Below are 23264 nucleotides of genomic sequence, written 5' to 3'. Positions count from 1 at the left end.
CCAAACATCCTTGGTGATAATGCTCCCGGTTTCTCATCAAATCAGTTTTACATAGTACATAGTCATCTTTTTGTTGCCACTTCATGGTTTGTTGACATATGTATGTTCCCTTTCGTCTTTAGTCAGTCTGTCTTGATGGTTTCCAGCCTTGACTGTAATTTTTGTTTTGTTTCTTGAGTTTATTTAAATAGACCATTTTCTTTTGTCGGTTTTCCTCAAGAAATCCTATTTTGGGAGCTTTCACCATAACCACAACGGTAACATAAATGTAAATAAACAAGCTTTACTTTCCTAAAAAGCAAAAGAGCTGTGTAAGCTCTTTGTGGAGGATTGCCTAAGAGAGGGAGCTGCAAGGAAAAAAAACTCCTCATTCATACATTAGACATCAACAGATGACTATACCAACTACTGCAATCACTTATTTCTGAGTTTGTTGAGCAATTGTTTTTTTCACTTCCTAAAACAGATAAATCAAATAATTTTGACAATAAGAATATGTTATTGTTGTTTATGGTATTTTATCCAAATTTTTTATGTCACTCACATATAGTATTTTCATTGTTTCAGTTGTTTTGTGTACCAACAGACAAAAATAGCAATGGGTTAAAAGTTTATAATGATTGAATAGTACCATTATAATGTAACATTTTTATAAAGTTATTAGACCATCAAAATGTTATTCCATCCCATTCATAACATTACGGTTTTGCAAACTTTTTTTTTTCCTGCAGTAACCAATAATAAGTCTGTAAAATCTGTAGTTTCTGCAAAGCAATGATAGATCCATGTGAGGCAACTCTGAACTGTCTGAGGATGAGTGATTTACATGTCACACAAGTAAAGAGATTTTAAGAGTTTGGGGGCGGCTTTGCCTTATTTTGACACGCCTCTTTCTCAAGACTTTTAGCGGGACACCAGCTTTTCATGGGACTAATTGGAGTGTGCAAGCCGTCACAGCTGAAGTGCTCCCGTGGGGCAACTTTTTCTTTATTTTTTTCTGCCACTTCTCCCCTCCTCCAACACTCAGGCCTTTATTATCGTTCGCCATAATAAGTAAACAACCTGTTGGAGGAAATTAGGGTCCAATGAGTGATGGAGCGACACATCCAACCCCTGTATCTCCACTGTCAGTGTTGTCCCCTCTCCCTTTTCATCATACTCAACCTATCCCTTTGAGGTTTTTTTTTTTTTTCTCTATTGTGACCCCACTGTCTGTAGTGACTTGTTTGGCACGCAGCCTTTTCAAAGACACTGGAAATGATGGTGGTGCTGGGTGGATGCATGGATGCAGGGGGGCTTGAAAAGATGATTGAAGCAGACAAAAAAGCCTCTGCACAACCTTGAGGTGGAAATTAATAATGATAAAAATAATTACGACCCCTCTCCACTCACCCATCTCTCCCTGACCTAGTTTTCATAATGGAGAATGATAGCCCCGAGTTGCACACTATGAGTGTGTGTTTTTAAAATGTGTATTGGTATTATGGGGCTGGAAAATGACCATGTGATGGAGGTATGTAGAGTAGAATAAATGTGTTTTTTTAAAGAAGAAACAGAGAGAGAGAGGTCACAGAGTACAGAGACAGTTCCACCCATCATTGATCTTCAATTGCAGGTAATACTTTTTCATAACTTCTTTAACTAAGGTTTCCATTGGCCAGTCATAGAGTTCAAAGAGAGATAGAGAGAATATTTGTTTTATGGATAAAAAACTTAGTGACAAAATCAAAATGATCATTACAGTAGCACCATTCTGGCCTTCATATTGTGTGAGCAACATATTGCCTAATGTTGGTTGTGCTCAGTGCACTAACTCAGCTCCAATGCCTAACATCCCACAAATGCACCATCCTTTAAAAACATTGCCACCAACAATAATTATATATTTAACAAAAACAATCCTTCTTTTTCTGCTAAGTGTAAATAAACAGGTTAAACTTTGCAAATATTATTGTAGTCTGTTTGTGTTAGAGGGGGAGTGGCCAACCTCTGATTGCAGGGATCGTGCTTCTGTCTGCTCGTGTGTGTTGAAGTGTCCTTGGACCTGACCTGACACCGAACCCCACAGGGGCCTAGTCAGCACCCCACCTCTGTACCCAAATTTAATCAAAGCCAAGAAGAAACTGATATTTGATTTTGAAAGTGCTTTTATCCTTGCAAGAAGGTAGAACACATTATACAAGTATTTGACATTAACCATTTTTGCTGTTTTTCTGGACAAAAGACTCTATATGGTCAGTGCTTCCCATACTTTTTTGTACCTCATTAATCTTATGTGTTTTACTGCTTCTTCACTAATGTATTCAAGAGCCCTTACAGGTTCTACTCAGATCATCATTTGATCTATTTAAAAGCATTTCCAGTGGTCTTTAATTATGATTTTAGGCTTAACCAAATAACCTGTGTCGTTTTTTAGGACATAGTTTCTGCTGAGCAGCCGTAGATCAGAAATTCACCTCCGAGTTGTGGGCGAGACCATTGGTGCAGAGCAATCCCTTCCTGTCTTCATCTACTTCATCTGAGCAGTCACCTGAGTTCAAATGACAGAAATTAAATAATAAAGCTTGCTTTTTCATCTTTCGTATTTCTGTTTTTATTTTTTGTCTGCTTAAAACTGTTAAATACACACCAAGTTGGTAAGTTATTAAATGCGCAGTTGAGTTGTCTCGGGCTTTCATGTGTGCAGAATTCGATGTACTTCATACCCGTGTACCTCTGGGTACTCATACTCCTGTTGGAAATCTTTGTTTTGCATCATCAATCCCTTAAGATGTAGGACTGCTATGAGCTCAGAAGATTGTGTCTTTTGGTAAGGCTGTTTTTAAAAATTGTGACCCACTATAAGAAAATGTATCCAGATTTTTCCAATGCCCCAGACGGAGTCGCATTTTCGGTCATATAAAAGTTCTTTTTTTTTTCTTTTAAACCCAAGTTTGTCTCTGAATCTGTTTTATTAAAATCCAAACAATTTTATAACATTTTACCAGCTCAAACAGTATCTACATGGAAGCAACATTTAGAGAAGAAAGCTGTCAGAGCTTCTAACTTAAGCCCTTTAAGAAATCTCGTGTGAGAGTTCCTGCTTTGAGTCTAATTAAAGGTGCTTAATTAAGTCAACACAAAGCTGTAGCTTTACCTCATAATGGGTGAGCAGAGAAATTAAAAGGAGCGATAACCTCAGACCCTGCTCCTCAGTCTCAGCAGGCCGATCCACCTGCCTGACCTCAAAAAGTTACTGGAGAGAGCACAAAGTTCATAAAAGTTTCTACGTTCTGTTTCTCAGTCTGTCTGCTTGTTTCCTTTATTGCTGATGTAATAGTTATGCTTTGATGTCTTAAATTAGAAATTGCATTCTTATGGCTGGAACTGATGTGCAGTTATGTATCTGAACTTAGTCTAACAAAATATGTGGAATTTGTCAGTCTGAAGCTACACATCAGGCATGAGATACATGTATAAGAACATGCTAAACGAGCTTTCTTGAAAACAGTTTTAGCACATGGTGTTCACACTGGACTGTCAATACCCGATACTATTGCATGTACGCACAGTTGGAAGAGGCCTGGTGCAAACTATCAAAGCAATGCAAATCTCATGGACCTTGCTTTTTCTTTCACAGCTCTATTCCGATATATAAAGACTTTGTAACATATACTGTAATTCCAGACGCGCTCAAACTTCAATTATTACTGTCTATTCCATGATCAATTTTCAAAAGGTTGGGACTTTTGTCTTTTGAAAAGGTCTCTACCCATACGTCACTACCAAACCCAAGTACCTGGTTGGTCAAAGTTTATTTGGTTTAATTTTTGACGAGCATTTCATGGCCGGGCGTTTTTTACGTAGAACCCATAAACAGTCTTAACATCTTCCGTAGTGACATTTAAACCTCAGAGTTTTACACACGGAAGCTCGAAATGCACGTTTACCTAGACTTTTCTTTGAAAGTGATCACTTGAATGCGCATTTCCCAACTCAGTATGAACGTAGCATATTGACACAACACAACTTATGTTAATTTTGGTCATGGTGTTTTACCTTGTTACTAAACAATAATAGCAACATATCAATGGGAGCAAAAAAATAAATTTCAAAATGTATTTCTTTTTTATCTGGAAAAAGCAACAAATGTGTAATGACAACTATTTTTGCTAACCCCTAGCAGTACAACAACAACAACAAATTGATTCCCAATATGGTTCAACACTTTTTGTCCTTTGTTAGGCCTTTAGTACCTTTGGTTAAAAAGTGTCTCTATTTTAGAGCACCCTCTCACTTTTAGGGTTATACTGACGGCTCCAAAAGTGACTTATATAAACCCAACTGCCCACCATAAAGCCACAAAGTAACTGAAGCTTCTCTTTTATCTTGCAGAATGTTTGCCTTCTATCCAGCCTTTTTTGGCATCCGAAGTGTTGTCTGTGTAAACATGCAGACTGGAGTTGGAAGCAGCGACTGCCCTGCTAGGTGAATTATCCCACTCTTGCCAAATATGAATCTATTAGAGAGAAACAAGAAATGAATACATCTGCTACACTTTGATTTGTTGTGTTTATACAAACATGGCTTTGGCGTTTTGCTTCATGTTTGAGAATGTGGTGGTGGATGTGTGTTTGTCCCATCTTGGGTTTAGGCAGTGGTCCACGCATGACTTGAGTGTGCTCCTGTTGTGGGTCAGTCAAGCTTTTTGGAGTGGTTTTGAGTGAGTGTGCAGTTTAATTTGGCTTGGGAGTGTTTATGTCTATAATAAGCACTCAACAAAAAACCAACAGCTAAAGAAGAACAACAGAGACTGATGTTAAAGACCCACTCCAATGGAAATCATATAAACATATAAAGAAAGTGAGCCCAAAATTGCATTTCTGAGTATATCTTTATTTAAATTGTGGTGGAGTATGAGCAGACCAAAAGCTAGTTTGAAAAGGCCTGTAACTGTTACGTAGAAGCTATAGTTGGCGAGCCATAAGCTCTAAGCTCCGCTCCATTCTGATGCATCCACTTGTAGACAAATAGATCCATGTACAACTCGTTTTCCTCGTCAGAGCTGGCATCTGGCTCAAAATGGTACATCTGGATGGTTCCAATATTTTTGTTGCCCCAGAAATGTTAGGTTGGGGGTGTGAGCAGCTGTAAGCTGTCAGGTGTAAACAGATAGATGATGGGTAATGAGGACAGGCTAACTCCGAGCCACAGTACGACCCACAACTCAAAGAAAAATTACGATTGAGCTCCTGCCACTCTGCAAAAAATGCCTTAGAAATTGACACAGGTTTTTAAAATTTAGCCTAAAAACAGCACAAACATAACTAAAAGACACCTTGGAAATGATTTTGATAATAGATCAAAAGAATATGGGAGTGGGACTTCAACAATTTTTTAAAACATTTTTTTTCTTTACGATGTTTTCTTGATTGCCTTGTTTCTCTTCAAATACCCCTTGGAAACGTCGTTGTGTCCTTGTGTTCTCCAAAAAAACCTTTTTTTAATATCATCTTGGTCTCCGGAGGGAAAATTGTTTGAAGGTTCAGTTGGGTGGGGGCCAAAGTAAATCATTTACAAACAAAGAGTGAAGACAAAATGTGGATGAAGAGGACAAGATAGAGATGAATGACAAGAATACTTCTCCGGGCCCCCAGAGAAAGCAGAAATTTAGCTGGTGTCTGCACCGAAGGGGCAGATTAATGTGGAGCCGAGTGCTGGCACATGCTGCTCTGAAGGGGGCAGAAAAAAGTTGGAGGGTCTTGTGGAAAATAATATTCCAATGGAAAGCCCGTGAAAAAGGCAAGTGAGAAGTAGAGAAAAAAGCAACAAATCCAAGGATTTTTGAGGATGAGAGGAGGGACGGATACGTACAGGGTTGAGAAAGGAGGGGAGGGCGACCAAACAGAAGAGCAGCACGTTGAGCAATAGATAGCTTAGGAGCTTAGGAGTGAGGGAGGAAGGAGGTGTGATAGTGGGTGGGAGAGGAGGAGACTGTCTGGTGGATGGGCAGAAAGACAAAGGAAAGAAAGAAGAGTAAAAGGGATCTGTTAGAGGGCTGGTTAGGGATGTAGAAACCAACAGATGCCCAGAGATAAGACGGCCGAGGTCTCAGGAGAGGGGTACATGAGTGCAACGTGGAGTAACACAATGTTTTAGTGAGAGGTAAAGGGAAGATAAGAGAAGGGACTGTGAGATTAAGGCGGAAAGGGAGAGTGATAGACTGGCAGGGAAAGGGAGGAGAAAGAAGTGGACTGGAAAGAGGAGGGAGGCCGTATAGTAGAGCTCATACAGCGCGTGGATCTGCTGTCAGAGCGTAAGAGGGAGGGAGGAGAAAAGGAAACAGAGGGAGGGGGGTGAGGTATTTAAACGCCAGAGCAGGACAGCACAGGCGAAGCTCTAAACTCCCCGAGAGTGGAGGTAGGACAGGCGGAGGGAACAGAAGAACAGTTTTCATGACGGCAAAGCCCACACACCCGCACACATAGACACTCACACACACACCCACTTTTTTGGACTTGGACTCATCTGTGGACTCACATTCTGCCCTCTGGAGCACCCACCCATCACCCTCTTCCACCTCCACCTCCCTCAGTGCCCCGCTTGTTGAGGGTTGATGGCCATGGCGTGGGCCTCTCTCGGGGGTCTTTTTGGCTGTGCCCTGTTGTCCCTAGTCCTCGGAAGCGGCAGTGTGGATTTCGGGGCACCCCCTGCAAGCTTTTATCCCCGTTTCAACCCATTCTTCTTCCTGTGCACCCATCATGGGGAGCTGGAGGGAGCTGGGGTAGCAGAGGGGGGAGGAGAGGTGTTGCTCACCCTCCAAATCACAGGCAACCCCACCGACTACACCCCTGGACAGGAGTACCAAGGTGAGCATGCCTCCTGTGGTCTCCACTTTTTTTAATTATATTACTGCAGCATGAAAAAAATGGGATGTATTGTCCATGAAAACTGGTAACACCAATACTAAGGACATTTTTTGATAAATATTCTGACTCTTTCATCACACTCTTAACATTTATTTTTTAATTTTAAGGTCCATGTTATAAATTCATGTAAGAAATGAAGAAAATACAACCAAAGATATATTTTAAAAAACATTTCTTGGTTAATAAAAAGATAAAGTTAATCAACAGAAATAGTTGGCGCTCATACAGGTGTTTGAAATGACATGTGAGTTGTTGTTTTGTGGTACTGGAAACCAGCATTGGTGTAACTGTAATAGCAGTGATGCTTAGTGGGACTTGGTTGTTGTTGCTGCTCCGTGTGTAGGTGGCTTCTCTACAGGACTAATGGCACAAACCTTCTAACTGAATGAGAGTGTGAAAGCTCAGCTTACAAATGGAGAATTGAAAGAGAAGCTTTTGCTTGTAGAGTTAAAAAAGATAGTTTTTCCTTAAAGCTACGACAAGGCAGAGATCATTCCTGATCTTGCAGACCCGCTGCTCATACCCTTAGTCTGGTAGAGAATGGATTCATTCATACCGCTATCATTTGCACTCATAAATTCCTTGAACATTGGGAAAGGGTCACCCAAACAGGTTAAAACAGTCTGTCAAAGCTCAAAATTTAATAACATTTTTTTAGTTTTAATATCCTTTTACTTTTGGATTATTTGTAACTAATCAAATAGAATTATTTTAGGATGAACTTGTTACCTTTTTTGATTTTGTTAATGTTGTAATACCTAATTTGATCTCCCAAACAGTGGATTTATTTCACTAATAACCGCATTCCACTATTAGAAGAAATAAACCCCCAACTTGCAAAATGACACATGTGCCAGAGTTTGTGTTTTTGTATACAGCAAGAAGAGGATAAAATAAGGTCAGGAAAAACAGAAGTGGAAAGAAGAGATGTGTGGAATAGGCAGTATTATTATCTTTATGAAAAATAACAGCCCAGATCGACCCTCCAGTCAAGCACCCTTTAACTGAGGAGAGCGGGTGGGGAGAGATTTGAGTAACTAGCGAGTGGATGGGAGGTTTACATAATTAGCATTAGAAATGTGGTGGACTGGAATTGTGTGTGTGTGTGTGTGGGGGGGGGGGGGTTAAATAGGGCCGCGGCTGGGATCGAATGGTGTTGGGGGAGATTTAAATGAGGATGAGGGGATTTAGCAGATACGATAGCGGCAGTGGGGCTTGCACTGGAAAATGACAGGGTATTAGGCTGCCCACTTTTTCTCTCTTTCATGTTTTGTCACATAACAGCAAGTCAGTATCACATTCTTAAAATTTTGAATGAGAGACCACTGACGCCAATAAAAAACAAGCAAGTTAGCTGGTAAAATGCTGAAGTGTGTTTTTTAATCTTTTTTTCAGGGTATATATCTGGGTAATTTCTTTCTGCTATTATAACGCTTCTTTAAGTCCCGTTCTACTCATCTTATGATCTATTTTAAAAGCGTTCTGAGTCATTTTTTTGATTGTGCCATTTTTAAGGCAAAATCAAAAAACCTGTGTTGTTCTCAAAGACTTAGTTTCTGCAGAGCGGCAGCAGTTCATCAGAAATTTACCTCTGAGTTGTGGGTGGGACTGTTGGTGTGGAGTGAGCCTTGCTTCATTTACCATCATCGCTATGTCTAAACTCTCTGCCGCTAACTTACCTCACACTCGCAACCTAACATTAGCTGTGCAACAAAACTGGGGAGCAATATCTGAGCTTTCCAGCCGTACAGTGTAGAGTCAGATGCCAGCTCGGACGAGAAAAACATAGATGTACATGGATCTTTTGTGGATGCATCGGAATAGAGTGGAGCAGAGAGCTTGTGGCCAACTCACTGGAGTACTTACGTCACTGCTAAAGGCTTTTTTTCCACCTGCATTTTTTTGTTTATTCCTGGTTCCCCATGATTTGTATAAAGAAATACTCAGAAACACAATTTTAATCTTAATTTTCTTCATAAATGTCCTCCATCATGAGAAAAATGCTACAAAAACACCAAAATATACTATTTTCATTGAAATGTGTCCATAAGTTAGTTGTTGGACACATGTTGGACATTCAGGGGTGTTTTGATAATACTCTCTCAGCTCTGATTAACGTAGAAAGACAAGATAATGTCCACGGTGAATATTTTACCTGTGATGTGATGGAATCAGCCCCCTAGTTGTATTTAGCATTTTATTATGACTCTTTTCAATGTCACAAGCTTTAATACTACATTATTTTTCAGTTTTATATTCTAATAGGGTGATATAATCACTAAAAAAGCTGCGTGCACAAATGGGGGTGGAAAACATCTGAGAGTTTGTTTGTGTGGTTGCTCTAGAGAACTAAAGTCAGCCAGTGTAGGGAAAATGTTTATTGAAGGAAAGAGGAAAAAGAGAGAGATGATCCTGTAAAAAGAAATCGCAGGTTGGGGTCTCGGAGAACCACCTCTGTCTTTAGTTAAGTGCATGAGGAAGGTTTGAAGTCTGTATGGTAATTGAGTTTTTGACCTGACCTCACAGCCTCATGCTTTTCTGTTGCTTTTTAGTGATAAGACCGTGTGTGGGCAGACCACTCTGTGTGTGTGTGTGTGTGTGTTGTAGACACGATTGCCGTGTTGGTCTATCAGAATGAAATGACCAGGAGAGCCTGTGTAACTCACAGGGAAATATTTGAGAGGGTGGGCGTTCAGAGGGTTCACCGTGGACAAAATGGAAACAGAAAAGCTGCGGAGACATTCCGAGCTGCTGGGAAACGGAAGGATGAGACATGAAAGGATTTGTGGGAGAATTTTCTGCCTGCATTCAATCTAAGGTCAAACTGTGCACCTAAGAAATAAATAAAAAATAAATGAAAAATAAAAAACAAGATTTGCTCAACCACCTATCCAGCTGCCCACCCATATTCTCAGATGAAAAGACAAAAAAGACAATAAACTATTTCAAAAACCCTTTATTTTTGTTATAAAGAAATAAACTCTTCATATAGAAAATGTAAATATTAAAGACCACCGTGGGAATAAGAGATGTTTTCTATAACTGAAAAGCAGGCCTCACTATTTAAACTGAACAAATCTTACTTCACTTTTCATTTTTGCTGTTGCTTGATTATGAAGTATGAACAATCTATTGCTTTTTCATGAACATTTTTTCCATATATCCATAAATCTCTTGAATGAAAGACAGAAAACTCGGCAATTATAGTTACAAAAATGCAAAAATCCACTAATACACACATTAAAACTGTAATCCAAATGAACCGTGTGCTTAATTGTGGCAGCAAAGGTCAGGTAAGGTTGATATTTGTTAGATATCATTTAATGCAATAATAAAAGAAGTACTACATTTGTATCTTGTGTTTGACAGATGTTAACTAACTGCTTGAGCAGCTTAAACACAAATAGAAAGATCAATATTTATGTATTTTCCATAGTAAGACAGACACTGTTTAACTCAGCTCTGTAGTAGTTATCTCTAAAGTTCAGATTTTGGAGATATTTTAAAGGTAACAAAGCATTTTCCCCATTGTGAGATCAAACAAAATCTATCAATCACAAGTTTTGCAACTCAGTGCTGACTTCTAAATTATTCAGTTGCAACATCTATACAAAGAGTATTAGTGACAGCATTTTTAATGATCATCAAAGGTTTAAGAGTGTAACTATGACTAGGGCACACAAGAATATGTGAAATTAGTCTTATGAATTTACTAGAGATGCATCTAATCATTTTCCCAAGGATTTGGTTCAAACCTCAATTTTTGGGTCATGGTTTTGTTCTCGTTTGATATATGATTTGTGAATCACAAAAGAAATAACCACGAAAAGAAACCTTCAAATTCAAAATAATCTTTTTTTTTTATTTCCTAATAAGCCATTAATGAAGAAAAACCTTTCAGTTGGTTCATGATAAGCTTGGTGTAGTGTAATAAAACAATAAGTTAAAACTCTTAGCACAAGGCGTTTGTCACCTCATTCAATGTAAACACACTGGTAGAGTAGAGATACACCATTTCACTTTCCCCCACGATTTGGTTCATGGTGTAACATATGGTTTGGTTTTAAACTAAGAATTGTAGCATCTCTAGTATTTACCTAAAATACAAAGAAAAACTATTTATTTATCTATTTATCTAATTATTTTTTTTTTCCGATTTAGCTAAAAACCTTGAATGTGGGTGTTTACATTTACACCTTGTGTTGCATATTTGCGCGTTTGGTAGGATTTTGAGTTCATTTCCATCTAAAAGTTTGTTGAAATCAATGCAACACAATGGGGGAAGTTTTTCCACCACCCTCTGATTACCCACATGTTAGCCATGTGCCCCATATGGTTAGCATGTGCTTAATATCAAACACAAGTTTATCTGGCAACACCATGCAACATCTAAACAACAAGCAGAAATGATGCTGGAAAAAAAAGTAATGAAGCAAAACTAGAGAGGCACTTCAAGGACTAGTTAAAGTCCAACCCTAATCTGTCAACTGTTAATACAGCAGCAACTGCTCTGCAGCCTTTTGTCATGATGCACATGATGGAAGAGGCCAAAGAAACAATCAACATTTCAAGGAGATTTGGACATTGCCACTAAATGGCATTTTTAATGGGAACTTGGAGATAAATTCACTCTCACAAAACACCATCTGCTCATCCCATGATAACCTATCAGATTAGACATGTGAATTATTTCGGCAGTTCTGCTGCCAGCCAACAGAAACAACTCAATGTGCCCTGCAAAGTGAGAAGCCATTATCTATCTGTAAGGTTGATTACTTGTCATGGTTGGGGATTTTTTGTCTCCTCTCTGTGCCGTTGACTGATGTCTGTAGTAGAGCAAACCAGTCACAGGTTTAAGTGAAGGTCACAGACTCATGGCCTAGTAGGACTGTAGCTGTGCAGCAAAACACTACGGTAACAGGCTGGACAGTCTGGAATTGAGTCTCTAAAAATTGAATAACAAACACCTTAAATTTGTTGTGACTACAGAAACATGTGTTTTCCTCTTCACCATTTAACCTCTGACAAGACTGTTGAGTCTCTGCATCCTGGCCTTTGACCACCCCATGTCAGACCTGCATTTTTGGGAGCTCTGTAACCAAGGAGATTAGATTTGGCTGGTGCAACTTTTTCTTTTTGTTCTGCTTATTTCTCCTTTCATCTAAAATGTGCAATTTTTACATTCTCTGCCTAAAGAGCCAAGAGAAGTCAAGTTTATTTTGTTATTGTACGAGAAAGACTGTTGGATAATAATTTAATATCTGAACACCTTTGACAAATGAAACTTTTCCTTGGTCTGAATCTATTCATTCATTACCATCTTCTCAACCTCTCACTGCTTTGTTGAATGGGTCACTTTGTAGAGCAGAGAGAAGTGTGTCAAGCATTTTGGTCTTTGTGTGGGCTCGCTGGGTGTTTGGGTGTCTTCTCATTGTGTTTGCTGAATGATGAACCATTTAAAGACTATTGTGTTCTCAGTTATATCCCAGTTTCCTTTCTGTCAAGGAGCAGATGGGCGAGAAATGAGAATGGAAATTCATTGAGAATCATCTCTTTGTCACACATGCACGCCTGGATGTGCGCACTCCTCTCAGCTATTAGTGGGTGATCCATCATGACATAAAGACAGGTCAGATGTTCCGCTGGCTAAACACAAATGTCCTGATCAGTGGGTGACTATAATTATTTGTGGCAGTGTTGAAGCAAAGTGTGACATGGTAACACGAGGACAAGGGTTGTACTTTCTTTCAAACATGCACTAAATGCCTCTGTTCTTCTTTGAGGTGCTACAAAACACTGAACAACTTTGTGACGCAAAACCAACCACGCAGTTCTGTAAGAAAATGGCAGCAGATCATTAGGAAAAAAAAGTCTTACAGTTGAGATGCCACCCGTCACCTGAATACTGTATTTTCAGGAAACAAATTGGCGGTTTCAGAGTTAGTCAAATTTCTTCAGGAAACTGGTACATTGTTCGCCTCTGCCTAGTTGGACCTGGGATGAAGCCAGCGTGGTGCCAGGTGTGCTTCAATGAATAGAAGATGAAGACAGTTCGCATATCGCTGCCAGGCAGAGGTGTGTGCTGGTGCCAGTCTTATCCGGGGAAATTACAATAGACAATTTTCACACTTTAAAATTTCACTTCTTCAACTTCTTTCCAGCAGGGGAAAAGAAGGAAACTAAGTGGCATATGAGTTGTGTTTTCTGTATCTTTTCAGAGTAGGCAGATGAGTTGCTGTGGCCCTTGCTAATTGCACAAGCAACTGAAAGGGCAGTTCTTTTATTTTCTTGCTTGGAGTCATTCCCTTCGGTCACATTTAGGTTTCATGACCTAAATTCAACACTAAAAATATTGCATGTCCTCTAAAAACTAAGGAGACACAGAAGGTAGATTTTTTTTCCACATTTGATCCATTAAATATAGCAAATACCAGAAGGATTGGCACTAATTGTTTTTAAAACTTGGATATAACTACTGCTTTTTTAAAGCATAATATTGAATCAAATTGTAAATGGATAACATGAAAATATATTTCTTAAGTGACAAACCAATCTCATGTTTTAGATGTTTTAAAGTTACCGGATTAAATAGGCTAAAAGGTTATTCTATTTAATGATGGCGTTTGGTGTTCATTACCAGTTCTGATGTCACAGATAACACATTTGATATTAGACTACCCAAAAACAACAGTGTTAGCAGTTGTTTGTTGTTGAAAGAATATAAAAAAGAAATTTGACTTGACCGAGATTTACCATTAATCAAATGACTGTGCTGCTTAAGACATGAAAACAAACAGGGTTTGGTTCATGCAACATGTTTAGATAAGGAAAAAGAAAAAATGAACAAACTTACTGAACTAAATAATCAACTTAAGGCTAGACATTTACTCAAAAAGCAGAAGGAACAAACCTTTCTGCACCTTATTATATATTTTTTACCAATATATTAAAATTATTATTAATAACAATGTCCACAATTTAATTTTGTCAACATATTATTTTATCACTTATTACTTTGTTTCCTCTGTGCTTGTTGTTTGTCGCACATCAGTGTCTTTATTTCTGTCTTTATTTCTCCTTGGCAGGTTGATGTTAAAATAAATAAAATAAAGCTTGAATCTTATGAAATTGTTGTTAGAAGAACATGGAGTAGACGGTGACAAAGTTCTTTGATAAAAGGGAAGAAGGCTGTCAGGGATTGGTGATGGACTCATTTCTATATTTTCTCATTTCAACATAACTTCTAATTAATATATTAGTCATTGACTGTCCAATTGTAAGTCCAGTTCAGAATCAAAGTAAACTTAAAGAAAAATGTTTAAAAAGGCTTGTAAGGCTTTCTGACCAAAAGAAAAAAGCTTAAAGACTTAAAGGACTAATTAGCAGAAGGAGAAACATATGTAGATGCTTGACCATTTAAACCTGGTGTGCTCATGGCACAGAAGGAGGACAAGGAACAAATATAAAACATAACTCGAATTCAACTAAATATTAAGCTTCAAGCACAAAACTGACAAAAATTAGACTATAGGCTCATATTGTGACATTTTTCCTCAAAAAATACACCTATGCAATGTAGACAGACTTACCCACACCCTAAAGGCCTTTGTTGAGATGAATACAATTAACATTTTCTAAATGAAGTTGAGAACAAAACTTTGGATCCACTTCAAAAAATCAAAACCAGCGATTTGTGCTGTCCTTCACAAGAATCCAGAAGAAAACAGAAATGGAGGGTTTCAAAATATTTACGACTAATCAAAAATGAATCGATGGATTAAACGATTGAACGTTTAAAGCTTAAACTTGAAAGTGATGGATATTCTAGCTCTCTTGGGGCCCTTTTTTTAAACTGACTACTGATTAACATTTCTGTTTGCTAATGGCCTTGTCCTTTTTGATAATAGCACTCCTGTTGGAGGACAGCATACCTCCTCCTCTTTTTTCCCCCCTGTGTTACAGATCCTCCTCCTGGCAGCTTCATTGAGAGAGCAGTAATCCCTGCTTGGGGGGCAGTGTGCCGTCTGTGCTGATAGCATTCAGAGGGACTTGTAGCTTCCCAGTGGACCCACTACAGAGGAGGCTCTGTGGTGCCGCTGGCTGGGTGCTGGGCACACAGCTCATGGCAGAGGCGGATTAGCAGCCGGCCTACCCCCCTCCAAGCAGCAGCATTCCTCAAACAACCAGCTCCTTTCTGCCCAGAAAGACGTAGCAGGTTGGCCAAGGCAGATTACACACGGGCTTAAACTCAAGATCACGCATATTTTTCCCGGGAACATTTTTAATTGCTCTGGTACCATGTGTCACACCTGAGACCTTGGGGTCATGTGTCTTCAGTGAGCTCTGAGTCAGGATTACGACCTCCACGAAGACTTTTTGTTTTATGTTCAACTTGTGTTGGTTAACAGCAGCATTTCAACTATTTAACTTAAAACAAACTAACTGCACTGTCTTTTGATCCATAAATTGAAAATAAATGGAAACTGAAGTATGCCTGTCAGAAGCACAGTTACACTCCCATTTTGCAAATGCTTAACTTGAAGTAGAGCTTACTAATTGGAGCTTCAAAAATGTAAATTTAGGAAATGAGAACAAGAGGCTGAACAAGGGGAGGCAGTGGCTCAGGCAGTTGAGCAGATCGGCCAATGATCAAAGGATTGACGGTTCCATCCCCGCTCCCCCCAGTCAACCATCGTTGTGTCCTTGGGCAAGGCACTACACCCTCACTGCCTCCAGTGTGGCTCCACTGGTGTGTGAATGTCCCGATGATGGTCAGAGGGGCTGTAGGTGCGTACTGGCAGCCACGCCTCTGACAGTTAACTCCAGGGAAGCCGTGGCTACATCAAGCTTACCATCACCAAGTATGAATGAGGAGTGAATAAATAACGGACACATTATAAGCGCTTTGAGCGTCTGGAAAAGGGCAGATAAAACCAATCTATTATAACACTTTCAGCAGACAATTTCTTTAAAACAATTTGACTGAAATGGGCTGTTCATCGTCTGATCAAAAGTCTAGTACCACAGCACAAAAAACAACCCTGTTACATCGTCAAAACAGAAACGAAAGGGTCCAAACATAACACTGAGCAATGAGTAGCTCTCCCATCCTTGTTGACCACCTCAAACGGTTTCACAAAGAGCATCTAATGTCTGGAACTGATGTTCATTTTTGTAAACTTGCATGAAAACATCCCCAAATGTTCTCAATTGCAGAATGATCCAAAAGAGTGAGGTTATTCTCCTGAAAAAAAGTCCTTTGTCAGGGTGGAGTTGTGAACTACAGCATTATCCTTTTGAAAAACCCAGTCATCACCACAAAGATGAGGACCCTCAGTCATTAGGGATGCCTCTTGCAATATCTCCTCATAGCCAGCTGCAGTTTGACGCCTTCACACAACCTGAGGCTCCTTTGTTTCATTAAAGGAAAAAGCAGCCCAGACCATGATAGCTACTCCACCACTGTGAGGCGTAGAAAACATTTCAGGTGGGATCTCTTTTCATGCCAGTAATGCTGGAAGCCATCGGGACCACCATGGTTACGTTTTTCACATCAGAGAAGAAACATTACTTACACTTTTGAATGTCCCATTTTTGGTGTTTTCTTGCAAAGTCTAATGTTGTGGCGTTGATGGAGACGTGGCCTTTGAAGATGCTCTTTGTTTTTCCATCCCTTCTCTTGCAGATGCCATCTGATCATTACTGGGCAACAGTTAGCCCCAATGATGGTCTTAATTTAGGTCAAGGACCGCCCTGTGTATTGGCAGAATGCCCTTTGGATCCCTCAGAGCCGGCAACAATTTTTGGGGTCTGCCACTTGATCTTTTTTTCTTCTGTAATCCTCGGGGTCTTTTAAAAAATTCAAAACTACTGTTTTACTGCATCCAACCTCAACTGCAATAGCACGTTGTGAGAGGCCTTGCTCATGCAGCTCCACAATCCTGCTACGATCAAAGAACTTGAGCTTTTTTGCCATTGCCTTCAAAGAGACCTATTAACAATTAGTTCTTTGAAAATACCATCAGATACAAGTTTGAGCACAATTTCTGGCTTTTAAAGGTTGCGGTCTTTAACTTTTGATCAGTTCTTTGCATTTAAATGTTTTTATTCAATAAATTGGCAGCAAATATTTCTCTTCTTGCTGCTGTTTCATCTTTTTGCATTTTGAAGCTCTATTTAGCTCTATTTTTTAAGGTCCAGCTCAGGAAAATGAAAGTTCTTGCATTTTCTTAACTAGTCTTAAGATTTTGATCAGAAGCATATTCCCATTTCTTTCTAAATGTGCATGAAGAAACCCGTTAACATTCACCACTTGTCTGTAGAGAACTGCACTCATTTGAATTTCTTTGTACTTTTTTTTTAATCTGTTGAGTGTCCAAAATAAAATTGAAAGATAAATGCATGTTGCAATTAACAAATTGGAAAACTGTATACCACAATCAGATAAAAAAAACCTTTTTTTTTTTTTTTTTATTAGATATTTTCTGTGTAGGCTTTAGGGTCATGGGGAATGGAGGATATGACAGACAGATTTTTCTGTGGCATCCTTAGAAGCAAAATTCTGAGGAAAACCTAAGGATAAGTGACAAAGGATGGTGTGAGGAAGCATTATTTACAACAATCAACACATTTTAGTTGAGCTGAACTCCCGTGAAGTATGTAGACCGGGCGTCAAGGGAGCTTTCATTGATTCTTTTGCCAATATGGACCAGCTAGGCTTTCATTATGACACCCAGCTTGTTAATTAGAAATCAATCTTTCTCCCTCTGTATATTCAGTGCTTTTCCCTTCCTCTTTGTCCCATCTGTACTTCAAACATTCATAGCCATAGACACTTTCGACTTTGATTGATTCCAGTTCTAGTTTTCTTAGTTGGCCATAATCTGGACTTCTCATGCCAAAAAAGAGGGGAAACACAGAGAAAAGAAGTAAGGCATTTCCTCTCCAAGTCCCAGGACATCTTTGTATTCTGAAATATCAACTGGCTGAAATGTAGCTGGAGAGCAGTTATCGGGCAGCGTTTCAACTATGTGCGTTGTGCAGCTATTTTTTGTGCACTGGCAGAACACCTGCTTGGTTAGAATAGAAGTTTTATTGATTCCACAATGGGAAAATTGGTTACATATGTGATGCTTGCAGAGTGTGGCTTACAATGAGTGACAGATGTCTCAGTCTGAACATGGAAAACAGTTTTCTTGCTCATTCAGCAACCTCAACATTGCCATTTTCTGAGCAATTTTTGTCAATATCTACATCAGAAATCTTTTTTCTTATTTGTCATGTTAATATAATGAAAAATAATAATAATGTAATGGCATGCAATTACTTTGAAAGCAGGGCAAAGAAGGGATGATGGGTATATAGAGAGGCTGTTAAGTAGGGGCACAGAGGCAGTGTAAGATGAGCCAATATTTAAATTGACAGCTCAATTATTTATAAAGGCACTATCAGGGAGTGTGGAATCATTGCTCTGACTGCTGTAAGCTGGAACGCCGAAGGCCTCTTGAGCTTACATGGTTGAGTGCGCCACTGCGCCACTGTGCATATGTATATAGTGCTTTCTGCTTTCTAGTTTTACAAGGATAGGCTATGTGATTTTCCATGGTAAACTTGGCAATGTTTTACGCCGGATGCCCTTCCTGACGCAACCCTCTCAAAGCAACCGGGCTTGGGACCGGCACAGAAGTAGAGAGGGGAATGGTACTGAGATAAGTAATGTAAAAAGAAACCTGTAATTTGATGTGTCAACTCACATAGACGGTGAGGACTAGGGCAGGTGTACCTTGTAGTTTCTTATTCTCTTTCATCCAGAGAATTAGTAAGTCCAGTTCAAACAGTTTAAAAAAGAAAAAGAAAAAAACAGGACAGAAAATTGGACAAATATAACACCAAACAGTTGGATGGCTTTGAAAAACATACTTTTTTGCTGAAAAGAATACAAACATGTTCAATTTTTAGGCTTTTTCATCTCAGTTGGAAGTAATTCAGTAGAAGCTGTGTGTGTGTCACTTTAATAAAACATGACCAAGTGGCCTCTAGACACTCACATTTATTAAGTTTGGTCTATTTCTCTCCTCGAAAGTGGGCTAAGGTTTCTTTTGTTTTCTGAGCAACAACCAGTCTAAAATAATAAAAAAGAAAAAACAGAAAATTGACTTTTGCCAGACTTCTTGTTATTAAAATTGCAGATACAATTCTTTTGTGTAATTGGTATACATTTTAAACAGATATATACTGTAGATAAACAAATTGTCTTGCTAAAATGCTGAAATGAGAGCCAAATATTAAAGAGGCTTTACATATGATTAAAAACTGCACCAGGATCTGTCAATCCTGCTGAGTGTTTGTTTGTTTGCCCTAATTCATATGGTGACCACTAAGGCCTTCCTTTGACATTATCCATCTCATCAGAGAATTTTGGGTTGGAGTTTGCTTGTTATTTGCTTGTGTTTTGCGGAAAAAGTGAATTTAGGAGAATGATTGAATGAGAAGAGAATTGAGGTTTCTCACTAAGACTTAACATCCTGGACCCTGAACTGTGAGTCAAGTTCAGTGTTTTGGGTCAACTCTCCATTTACTGGAAGGAATGGGAATGATTGTTGTTGGTTTGTGTCTTTTTCATCCACAATTATTATTGTATTAGTGCTTAAATCAACTCAGTTTTAATGTTGTCATTTATACCCATTAACCCTTGTGCTATCCTAGGCACTTTAACGTTGGGAGTTGGGTCATCTAGACCCACTAGACAGTGCGCTGAACCTTTTTTCTTCAATGATTTGTGATCTTCACTGGTGTCCATGGATTACATGAAATCTTTCCACCTTTATCCACCTTTGTCATGGTAGGAAGAACACGTCAAAGTAAGGGTGGGGTCATCTAAGATAGCTCAAGGGTTAAGACAGTATGTAAACACACCAAGAAAAAAAGTACACACTTGCTTTAGTGCTTTTACCTGGGCGGCGCAGGTTCAAACCCCAGTTTTGGAGAACTTCCTTAGAGTCCAAGGCTCCTTCCTGTCTATGTCATGCCTTACACAAAGATTCTGGAATGGTTGAAAATGTTCAACATCAACATCATACAGAGCCTCCATCAGAAATTCAATCGCCATGTGACAAACAACCCTAAAGCCATACTCCAAACCATCTGCACAAGTCAACATCAAGAGTGGTATCTACCAGTCTCAGCTGCTGTTCTACTGTACATAGACCTGAACCCCCTCAGCCAAGATCATCACAACTGGGTATAGAAATTGACAATGGAATGGAGCAACTGTCTGTGGACGGATGGCTTCAAACTGCTAGCTGGGAGAAATGGTGTCTTACTGAACACTTCAAGCAACAGAAACCCAAGGAGGAAGAAAGAATGGAAGGACCACTGTATGGCACATGCAGCAAATTAAAGCTGCGGCTGAAAAACAGCACAGAGGCATTGATCACGGCAGCACAGCATGTGAGGGATTTAAGTATGAGATCAAAAGAGGCCTGGATCTACCACACCTGGCAGAAATCCTGGTGCACATGCAATACAAAAATGTACCCTTGGGACAATCCAGCACACACTAACAGTGTGACAGACACTAGCAGGCAGGGGACACATTGAGCGCCACACTCAAGTGACCGACAAAGTGACAATCTCTGGATACTAACTTATGAACACAAATTCTACCTACCGGTAATCATAAGAAAATAGGCTTTTATTACATTTATTAATTCTAATTTCATTTTCTTCTTTGCATGTTCTTTTCATGCATGTTCTTTTCAACCAGAACATAATTTTCTTTGTCTCTGTATTTCGGCTGCTTAAACTGTGACTGGGCAAAACATATTTTTCTTCTGACACTTGCTTTAATGTTTGACCATAATTTTGATATTTAACCCTTAAAGATGTGGTGGAAATATGCAAATTTTATGCGGTCTAGTGTTCTTTGCCACCTGTCACCACCGGAGGGGACCCCAAATGTGAGTGTGTGCCTGTTTTTCTGTATGTAGCAATGTTACCTCTCCAGGGTATACCACACACATTTCTTTCCTTTAAATTTTCCTAGTTAGATTTTGTTATTAATCATTTGAAGCAATGTGACTGCTAATAATTTTCAATCTACAATTCACCCACAAAACACAAAATGATGGGCGTTTATAGCTGTACACACAGTTGTTAAATCCCGTACCCTGCAGGCCCACATTTGCGACAAAGAAGCAGAGAAGTTCTCTCTGTTGTAGTTAAACAATTTTCAACGATTACACACCTCTCATCCTGTGGGTAGAAGGATGAGGTGTCTCCAACAGTAGACAAGTTTTCCCCCGAAGGACATTCAATTGTTTATCACTTTGTTCTGCCTCAATTTTAGTTAAATAAACTTGCAGAAAGCAAAACAGATGGCAGTGCCAGCAGGCCAGGAAGGTGCCAGAAGGTTATGCAATGGAATGATGCTTTCAGGACCTGACTTGAACACCACATGACATGTATGTGGTGAAGCACACTTCCCACACACTCTGAAACCATGAAGTAACACAGAAAAAGAACTTAAGTCATTCTAATAAACAATATGGTCGTTGGCATGATACGATTTCCTTTTTCTTTCTCAACTGTAGAAAAGCTAGTCATCATGGAATTATCATCAGGTCTGTGTAAACCATTTCAGGAAGCTCAGAATCAAATGTCACCCCAACACTGGCTTTGCCACGGTAACAGATGGATTTATAGCTTCCCCATGGTCTGGCCTCCATTTCCTGGTCCTCTCTGGGGCACGAGTGTGTCTGCCAGTGGGATATGGGTCAGATGGTCACTTATCTATGTCCAGTTTGTTGCCAGGAAATTCTCCATCCGTTTGGACACAAATAAAGGGAACCCTCCTGAGGATTTCATTGATAATGTACACAATCTCTGTGGACATGTTGCGCACAGATGACTCTGTCCTTTCTGTAAACATTGCTGCACCAAATGTAATCTAAACTGCAAATTGTTCATTGAGAAATACACATTTTAGACTTCCATATGATTTGGAAAGTTTCTACCAATTAAGATAAGATGGTCAAGATTACATCAGGAGCTTGTGGTATAACTGACCATGTCCAACAAAGCAAGGGTCCAATAGGACCTTCAAACTGAAAATAAATATTTCGTAAATTGTCTGAAGATCTTTTACCAGAGGGACGATTACAGTACATACATCCAAAATACAGAAAACAAACCAGCTTTAATTTGTTCCTGTGGTGCAGAATGGTAGACCTGTGACTGGTGGGTTGCAGGTTCAGCCCCTGCCCTGCTTGTAAATGTGTCAAATAGTCCTTGTGCAAGACACTGAACCCCTCATTGCTCCTGGTGGTTATAGGTTGGCGTCTTACAGGGCAGCAGAGCCACCATATCTATGTGACTATGTGCATGGATGAATACTTAATATGTCACAGTCAGGCAAGCAGGTGAGAACCCAGATGCAGGGAAAACCCAAAAAGAAAGATGTAGCAAGAATTAAAAGGTTTACTAACAAAATTCCACAGAGTACATCACATGAACACAGGATGAGCCAACACTGAAGGTTGAAGAGGAGTCCCTTATAAGGCTGATTAACAAAGTGCAGGCAGCTGTAAGTGTTCCACAGGCTCCACCGGTGAATAGGTGCAGTCAAAGCAAGCCTGCGCAGAAACCCCCCCCAAAAAAAGAGAAAATTCAACAACCAAACAACATTCAAATAAGCAGAACATGACATAAGACTGTAAAGTGCTCTGGGCCATAACCCTTTAAGACTGGATATGTCATCAGCCACACCTAAACAACACGCTCTTTGACATACCGTAACTTTAAGAAGAAAAAGAGAAGATTTTCATATCTACTCTTTGAAAATATGACTTAATATTGACTCCCTTTACCTAAGTAAAGTTAAAGTAAGGTGCTAAGCCGCTTTTTCTCCACGACAGAATCAGCTGATTTATGTCAATTGTATAACAATTTCACTACTGTAAAGTGCTGAATATCACACAAAGGGTGCTTTTCACCGCTTCAGAATCCGTTGGAATTATGTTAATTGCGTAAAGTTAAATTGTGAAGACTTAAGGTAGTCGAAAGCTCCAGTGTTAAAGTGTTGATCAGAAACAATACAAAAAGCCTAAAGGTTAAATTAGCATACGCCATTTTGGTTATGGCAGGTAAAAGGTTTGCTTTCTTTTCTGTTTGTTTTGCTCATCTAATGACATAAAGAATATTTTTTACTTGTTTTAAATGTGAAACTACTGCCTCATGGTTTCCCATATTCTTCCCTCATGTTTAGATCTACTTGTATACAAAGAATAAAACTTGATTTATCAGGTTTTTTCAGGCTGTATTATCTTACTTGAACACTTATCAAGGACATAAATCAGG

General features: G+C 39.2%; 1 protein-coding gene across 2 annotated transcripts in view; it reads left to right on the top strand.

Annotated features, from left to right (window-relative positions):
• Window positions 1-6358: 6358 nt before the first annotated feature.
• Window positions 6359-23264, top strand: part of reln (reelin) — a 94218-nt gene continuing 77312 nt past the window's right edge. For both annotated transcript variants that reach the window (XM_078949337.1, XM_078949336.1), the window contains exon 1: window positions 6359-6848. In XM_078949337.1, the coding sequence (XP_078805463.1) occupies window positions 6596-6848 (253 nt within the window). In that variant the 5' untranslated portion in view covers window positions 6359-6595. The remainder of the gene's footprint in view (window positions 6849-23264) is intronic.

This window comes from Oryzias latipes, chromosome 6 (assembly GCF_053564925.1).
Source record: "Oryzias latipes strain Hd-rR chromosome 6, Olatipes_Hd-rR_3.1".
Lineage (NCBI taxonomy): Eukaryota > Metazoa > Chordata > Actinopteri > Beloniformes > Adrianichthyidae > Oryzias > Oryzias latipes.
The sequence above is the reverse complement of the archived record's forward strand: the minus strand, read 5'-3'. Positions and strand labels throughout refer to the sequence as shown.